The sequence below is a fragment of the Prionailurus bengalensis genome, chromosome D1, assembly GCF_016509475.1.
Source record: "Prionailurus bengalensis isolate Pbe53 chromosome D1, Fcat_Pben_1.1_paternal_pri, whole genome shotgun sequence".
NCBI classification, from domain to species: Eukaryota; Metazoa; Chordata; class Mammalia; order Carnivora; family Felidae; genus Prionailurus; species Prionailurus bengalensis.
The window spans coordinates 112,658,015-112,666,107 of NC_057346.1; the positions used below are offsets into that span (position 1 = coordinate 112,658,015).

General features: G+C 61.3%; 1 protein-coding gene across 1 annotated transcript; it reads left to right on the top strand.

The window, feature by feature from the left end:
* Positions 1–239: 239 nt before the first annotated feature.
* Positions 240–3,823, top strand: FADD (Fas associated via death domain). Its single transcript, XM_043581962.1, has 2 exons — positions 240–694; positions 2,598–3,823. The coding sequence occupies exons 1-2, from the start codon at positions 409–411 to the stop codon at positions 2,957–2,959; spliced, it is 648 nt and encodes a 215-aa protein (XP_043437897.1). The 5' UTR covers positions 240–408; the 3' UTR covers positions 2,960–3,823.
* Positions 3,824–8,093: the final 4,270 nt, after the last annotated feature.

Sequence of the window (8,093 nt, forward strand, 5' to 3'; positions counted from 1 at the left end):
CTTCGCTCAGGTCCGGGAACCGTCCCCCGGACCGCCCGCCGGACCCCACGCGGCGGGAGAACGGCCGCAGCGCGCAGGCGCAGACGCCCTCCCGGCCCGGCGCCGCCCGTTCTCCAGGGGCGCCCCCTGGCGGCGGCCGGGCGCCTTCCGGGCGGAAACGGCTACGGTAGGGCCAGGGGCGCATGCGTGGGTCCCGGGGTTCTCGCGAGATTTCGGGGAAGTGGCCTCTGGCGTGGACTTCCGGTGGTGGGGCCCGCGGCGCTGGGCGCGTCAGGGGGAATCCGGGAGCGGTGGGGCCGCGGGGCCGCCGAGAGGGCCGCGGGGCGGAGCGGGGCGCTGCGCGGAGGGCCGGGCTGGGCTGGGCTGGGCTGGGCTGGGCCGGGCCGGGCCCCGCCGTGGCCCGCCGCCATGGACCCGTTCCTGGTGCTGCTGCACTCGGTGTCGGCCGGCCTGTCGAGCAGCGAGCTGACCGAGCTCAAGTTCTTGTGCCAGAGCCGAGTGGGCAAGAGGAAGCTGGAGCGCGTGCAGTGCGGCCTCGACCTCTTCTCCGTGCTGCTCGAGCAGAACGAGCTGGACCGCGAGCGCACCGGGCTGCTGCGCGAGCTGCTCGCCTCCCTGCGGCGCCAGGACCTGCTGGGGCGCCTGGACAGCTTCGAGGCGGGCGCGGCGGCCGAGGTCTCGTCGGAGGAGCGAGGTGGGCGCGGGGGCCGGGGGGCCCGGAGGCGGGTAACCGGCCCTGGGCGGGGGCGGGGGGGGGGGTAGCGGGCGAAACGCCCAGTTCGCAGATGGGAGAGCCAAAATCCCAAAAGCTAACGTACGGTGTCTGGGTTGCAAAAGGTGAACACATACACACCCCGATTCTTCCGAGTTAATTGGAAGTGACTCCGGTTAAGGAAAGGATGTTGCCCACCTTGTGGGTAGAGAGGAGTGGACAGAGAGGGGGGTCAGGAGCCAGGGGAACCTGCCCCGCTGCTTTTGGTTTCATTCTGCCTCTGGGAATGCCCCAGCTGACCCTCTACCGCCGTGTGAGCGCCGGAAGATGGCTGTTGGGCAGGGGTTTAGTGCCCCGGACACTTCGCGTACTTAATTTTCACAGTAGCCCCAGCAGTTAGGTACTGCCGTCTGGTCCTATTCCGGTCTTACGAGCCAGAGGACAGCGGCGGGGACGCGTTAAGTGACTTGCCTGAGATGCACTGCCAATACCTACCAAGGACTCAACTGAGGCGGCCTGGGGTACGCGCGTGGCATTAGAATCCCGTTTCCAGGGACATTCAGTTGAGGAGGAGATCGTTAACCTGATACGTTTAAGAAGCAGTCCCCAAAATACAGGCGATCACATTTTAGGTTTACGCGTGTCCGTGTTTGTATGTACGTTGCAGGAGAGCGCGCCGGAGGTGAGCAGGTGTGGGCGGGTTGGCACGGGGTGACTCTTCGTCTTTCGAGGATGACAGTGTAGCCTAGCGGTTGGGAGTGGACCCTGGCACGAGGCCATCAGGGTTTCACTGTCTGGCTGTGCTGTAGTCTAGCTGTATGACCTCAGGAAAATCACGGGGCTTCCCTGTGCCTCAGTTTCCTCGTCTGCACCAGGAGCGCCCACCTCCCGGGGCTGGAAGAGGCGACGCACGAGCTGCCAGCATCTTGAGGGCTCGTAGGTAAAGACACACATTCGCAGGGGCCTCCGAGCAGCGTTTTGTCCTTCCTCTGCTCACCCTCCATTCCCGAAACAGCCTCTGGCCTGTAGTGGCCCCGCTTGCTCGTCTCTGAAAAGCAGTGACTTTTCAGCAGATGAGGACAGGGTAGCCAGGGACCAAAGACTGGTGGTCAGTCTGGGCAGCTTCCAAAATAAGAACTGGCTTGTCTCCGTTCCCCCGCGGCTGACATACACACGACCACAACTTGGGGCCTTGAATAGCGGGAAGCAGATTCCCTCCCAGAGGGGAGCCAGGAGTCAGAAATCCAGGTGTCAGCAGGGCCAGGCTTCCTCGGAGGTTCCAAGGTCCTTCCCCCTTCTCCAGCTTCTGGGGGCCGCGGACATTCATTCTTTGGCTTATGGCCACGTCTCTCCAGTCTCTGCCTCCGTGGGCACGTGGCTCCCTCTTCTGTGTACCTACAAGGATTCCCGTCACTGGATTTGGGGCCTACCTGGATAATCCAGGATGATCTCCCAAGATCCTCAACTGAATCACATCTGCAAAGACCCTTTTCCAAATAGATTACCGTTCACAGTTCTGGGGATTTGACATGACCCGGGGGCCACATTCAACCCACGACAGGCCCTCCCTCCGCTTCCCCTGTCCCGAGCAGTTAGCTCCACAACGACCCCTTCCACGACGCCCCAGCCAGCACGTCTTTGGCAGGCCGCACCTCCTGAGTAGCGGTTTGGGAGTGGGGTTGGGACAGGGTTGGAGGCCACCCTTGGGCTCTCCGGGACATTCTTCCCCCAGCCCCTCCACTCCTGGATGCCTTCAGCCTGCACGAGAGGACCTGTTGTCTACCCAGCGCTCAGGTTAGCCCTGAGGAGCCCACTGAGAAGGTAGGGTTACCTGTCTTCTAAAGGGCTCCCCAACTCCTGGTAAATTGTTTTGTTCTTTCCACAGACCTGCGTGCAGCGTTCGACATCATATGTGACCACGTGGGGAAGGACTGGAGAAGGCTGGCCCGCCAGCTTCGAGTGTCTGACGCCATGATCGATGCCATCGAGGAAAAGTATCCCCGCAATCTGACAGAGCAGGTGAGGGAGTCGCTGAGAGTCTGGAAGAACATCCACAAGGAGGACCCGGCTGTGTCCCACCTGGTGAGGGCGCTCAGGGCCTGCCAGCTGAACCTGGTGGCCGACCTCATCGAGGACGATCAGCAGGCCCGGAGCCTCGAGAGCGAGACCAGTCGAGGTGGTGGCACCAGCACCGTGTCCCTGACGTCACGGGACTCAGATAGGCCGTCCTCGGGGGTCCCCTGGTGACCCAGCGGCTCTTCCCCGGGGGCCTGGGGGCATCGGCACAGCCCGAACTTTGGTTCCCCCGCCAAGCTTGACCACGTGCCTTCCGCGTGCCAGTGCCGTGAAGTCCCAGCCGTGAGCCGGGACGAGGGACCCAGCGCTCAAGGCCCAGAGTGGCGTCTCCATCAGAGCTGGCATTCACTGAGCATTTGCTCTGTGCCAGACGGGACTTGGGCGCGTACAGATGCTTTCATCCGTTCCTCGTGATCGCCCCAGAGAGGGGGAGTCTGTTGTCCCATTAAATGAGGCCCTGCGGGAGGAAGTTTGGGATCCACATCCAGCACACAGAGGGACATAAAAGTCAGCGTTATCACTGTCGTCACCATACGGGTGGGGGGACAGTGCCGAGGCCAGCGGCCGGGCGGTCGGCAGCCGTGGGAAAGCAGGGAGTTGAGCCGGGGCCGTGAGGCTCCAGCGTCCACACGGGCCCACAGGGTCATTCTGTTGCTCCCAGAGCCGGCCAGAGGCTTTGAGGCCATCAGCGTAGACCCGTGTACCCAGACAGGTGGCGTGGGGAAAGCTGGTGGGCTCGTGGCCCTTGCGTGTGTCAAGCAAGGGACAGCAAGGCTTATGAGGACGGCCGGGAATAACACTGTTAAGTGCTCAGGGGTGATTGGTACAGAGTCCGTGCTCTACAGATGTTAGTTCTTAGAAGTATTATGACTTCAAAATCATGACTATCAAAATCACTGTTCTAATAACGGATTTTAGTAAGGGAGCTGGATCCTGTAATTGTAAAGAGCGGTCTTCGTGCTTCGGAGGTAATCCTCTTAAAGCCTGTGTCTGTACGGTGAGAAGCTGCACAATACAGAGAATTTCCCTCCCTGATGATGATCTCATTTCTCATGTTCTCGAAAGTCCCGTCGGGTCAGTTTCAATACCTCTTGTGGCTTATCTGAGGCTGAACTGGGAACAGCATGGCCGCTCTTCATAACGGTTCCAGGAGCCGCCAGCAAGGGAGCTTTGGCCACCTCTCGCCAGCCCCTGGCCCGCCTGTCTCTGAGAGGCACCAGAGAGTCACGTGGCTGTCCCTCGTTCGGGCCTTCTGGCCACGGCCTTGAGAAAGCCACCCGTGATGTCCTTCCGTGCCACCTTGACCTTAGGCTGGATGAGGCGGCCCGCTCGGCAGACCGCGGACACCTGGCCGGGAGCACAGGCGTTAACCGGTTCACGGGTTCGGGCGCTGCCAGGGGGCTGAGCCAGTCTGGGGCCCGTTGCCCCCCGGCCTGGCCCTGCGTTGTGTGCCGGGCGTGTGCCCCACGTGCCAGCGCGCCTGCCTCTCAGAGCCTGTGTCAGAGCGGGTTCTGCGGGTAACAGACGTCGTCACGGCCCGTAACTGTCGGCGGCTTTGCTGACGAGTGGCTTTGGGCAGCAGGTTTTCCGGAAAATGTGCCCCTACCTGTAGGACAGACGGACTTCAGAGGTCCTCGGTCCCCTCAAAGCCGCTGAAATGTGCGAGTGCCCAGACACCCTGACATCCACCCTGTGCCCCCCTACGTGCCTCCCACCCCTGGAAGGAGCCCCCGACCCTCCACACCAGGTGCGCTGATAGGGGCCTTGACCTGTGATTCCCGCACGGGGAATTTTCCGCGGCTCTGCCGCCGCGTCCCGTCTCAGTCCCGCGCGTGGCGAGTCACCAGGGTGCCCCCGGCACCCCTGTGCATGTGGTGAGTGGGACGGAGCACGGGCTCTGGAGCAGCCTCGCGGGACCTCCTCTCCAGGCCCGGATCTGAGCTCCGAGACTCGGGGAAGACGGCGGGTGAGGAGAGTCTCCGTCCTGCTCTGCGGGGCCGTGCGCGCCACCCGCTCCCCGGGACCCGCCAGCTGGGTGCCGCCGGGGCAGAGCCCTGGGGCCCGGTGACAGGGGTGAACCTGCCCGACAAGCTGCCCCCGGGAGATGGTAGCTCAAGGCCGGACGGAAGCACGGGTCCCGCGTCGGTGGCCAGGACGCCCCCGCCGAAACCAGCGCGGGGCCGGGCATCGAGGGGCCACGGCAGGGCCAGCAGCCTGCCCGCGGGTCCCCTGCCTCGCGGGACGAAGGGAGAGTGTGTGGCTTGCGGCAGAAGCAGAGGGCTGGTGTGGGCGCCGCGGGCGGGGAGACCCACGGCAGACGTTTGAGAATGGTGGTTTTTGGGTGATATTTAGACTTCCCGTATCGTCCACATTTTCTGTACTTGTGTTTTCGTCATCCACCAGATACGGGTAACGGGTGTGCCCTGGGCCGTTAGGCGGGAGAGGCCCCAGAGAGCAGGGGAGCAGGGGGGCTTTCCAGTCTGACCCGGGTCGGGTCCCGGCCTCACCATCTTCAGAAGCGACCGCTAGATAAGTGTCAGGCGCTTGCCCAAGTGCGTGGCAGCTTCTTCCTCAGGCCCCATAAACGTGAGCGGTGACATCTCACCCAGAGCCCCACAGGTTTGTCGAGAGGCTCTTCCGGTCCTTGTGACCTCACCGCACTTGAGCCCCGCCTGTGGCCTCTGGTCCTGGGATGTCTTTCCACCCACCCCCCCCCAACCCCAGGTGATTAGAAACACTGCTTCGGGGTAGAAGGTCCTCTGGGTCTATGGTAACCGCTGCTGGGACAGAGCTGATTGACATCTGATCAGAACCATGACCTTTGTGACGGCGAGCGGCCACCATGTTTAGACAGGAATTTCTCGCGGCAGCTTCACAAAAAAAGACGATCCGTGTGCCATTTATTTGTTGTGTGAATTTTGGGGGGTGACACGTATGCCTCCAGCGAAGGTGTGCACAAGCCACGTGGCTGACGTGGAAAGTAAGGTCAGAGTCGCATTTTGCGCCTTGGTTCTTTTTGTCCTGAGAAAGATGCGGGGAAAGGCCCAAATGCATGTGCTTTTGGGGAGATTTCAGGCCGGCGAAAGGGAGTTTGGTCACGTGTTTCCTGGAACGAGGGGTCAACCCCCTAGTCTCACGGCCCCGCAGATGTCCCCACATCACCCCCCTCCCCACCTCCCCTTCCGCCCTCGCCGCAGCCGGCCCTGCTGGGTTATGGACGTGGGCGCCCAGGGAGCTCCTTCAGTCACCCCCCTCCAGGCCCTTCCGGACTCTGGCACGGGGGCAGGGGTCGAGGCAGACCCTTGCCCATCGCACTTCTGCCTTCCTCCGTCTCGTCTCCCTCCCCAGCAGCCCAGGATCACTCCCCCCGACCTGAGTGGCACCTGTGAGGTCCCAGGTGCCACCCACAGTGTTTCTCTGAGGCCCCCAGATGCAGTGTCAGCTGCCTGGGGGCCACACCTTCTGCCATGCTAGCGAGCGTTCCCAGGCCCCAGGGGTGAGGTCATGGGCATCGTGAGTCAGACATTATTCTGCCCACCACACTCACTTGGCATCTGCCCCCACCTGTGCCCAGTTCTGTGCCCGGCACCGTGATCTACCCGGTTGCCCAGAGGAGCGGGCCGGGCCCCCTCCTGCCTGGGGCTCACTCCCACACCAACTCCAGCCTACCTCCCCAGCCTCTCCTTTCCACCCCCCTTCTGGCTCCCCCCACAGTGCCCTACCCCTTCCCGGGAAACACCCTCCATCAGCAGCCAGAAACAAGCAGAATCATACTCCAGACCCCTGACTATTCTTAGAAATGGCAGTCTCCCCGCGTATTTTTAGTTTTGTGTTTGTATTTCCATGAGAACTACTCTGAGTCACCTCGCTGACGGCTTTCTAACCACATGACTCCGTGTGCGTCGCGTTCAGAAGCCGCCAGCGTGACCGGGAGCAGCACGTGTGCACGTGAAGGTGGCCGGTCACCCCACATCTGCCGAGGGACAGGCAGAACTTCCACAGGGAAAACGTGCAGTTGAGATCCACTTGCCTTGAAGGAGCCGCCCTCAGCTTCGTAAGTCACCGAGTTAAGACACTGTGGCAAGAGTCACACATAGGTATCAACCATGTGAATCGTCACCAAGGAACAGAGACCCATTCAGTGCAAGAATGGAGTCCTCCTTGAGCCAGAGCCACATGACCTGTGGAGGAGGCTTTCGTGGCATGGCTGGAGTGGAAAACCATCGTGGGCCTTTCGAGTCACCCGAGGCGTCAGGTGCGAGGCCTCTCGATGTCCCAGACCTGCCTGTAGACACTAGGTGACCATCTTGCTTCAGCAAACGTGTTTCACGGGGCAGAGCAGCTGGAGACGGGAGAGTTCTGGACGTGGAGGCTGGGGATGGTCATGCAAGATCGTGAATGTGCTCGGTGGCACTCAAAAATGGCCGAAAGTTGGGGCGCCTGGGTGGCTCAGTCGGTTAAGCGTCCGACTTCAGCCAGGTCACGATCTCGCGGTCCGTGAGTTCGAGCCCCGCGTCGGGCTCTGGGCTGATGGCTCAGAGCCTGGAGCCTGCTTCCGATTCTGTGTCTCCCTCTCTCTCTGCCCCTCCCCCGTTCATGCTCTGTCTCTCTCTGTCTCAAAAATAAATTAAAAACGTTAAAAAAATTAAAAAAAAAAATGGCCAAAAGTGTAAATTTTACGTACATTCTACCATTAAAAATCACATTAAATTAACGATGCATTTAATTACAATATTAGTCCAAATTGTGTGTGTGTTGTGGGCTTCTCTCTCCCTGATTTGTAATTCTATTGGCATTTTATAGTTCATGAGGACAGAAGCGTGAGCTTCTATCTGACCTTATGTGCGTACATATTGAGGTAACATGATTATAAATAAAACCTTGCTCATCGCTGGGAGACCGGGTCCCTGCCCTTCCTCCCAAAGGGGTTTCTGGCTGGAGAAACCCAGCTCCAAGGGTCCCCAGGCCCCGAGGATCGAGCTCTTCTCTTCTGCAGCATCATGACACGGGAGGGTTGCCCGGCCCTGAACACCCACCCTCATCCACTGCATCCTCCACCTGCACCTGCATCCCTAGTGGGCCTGAGGCCCTGCTCAGACACCCCATCGGATGGCAGCCTTGCCTGCCTGCGGCCCCCGCTCCCCTGAGCGCGCAGCAGGGAGGCAGTTGGGCTGTGACACTGGCTGGGGTGGATGCGGGCCGGCCGGCAGCCTTCCCTCTGGGGCCAGGCCACCCCTCTGTCCATCACTGATGCCAGTGCCCCCAGCCAGCGTGTCCCAGCCAGCGTGTCCCAGCCTAGTCCCAT

Coding starts and splice junctions, on each gene's coding strand:
- FADD (XM_043581962.1), top strand. CDS start 409: ATGGACCCGTTCCTGGTGCTGCTGCACTCGGTGTCGGCCGGCCTGTCG. Junction 695..2,597: donor GGTCTCGTCGGAGGAGCGAG/GTGGGCGCGGGG, acceptor TTCTTTCCACAG/ACCTGCGTGCAGCGTTCGAC.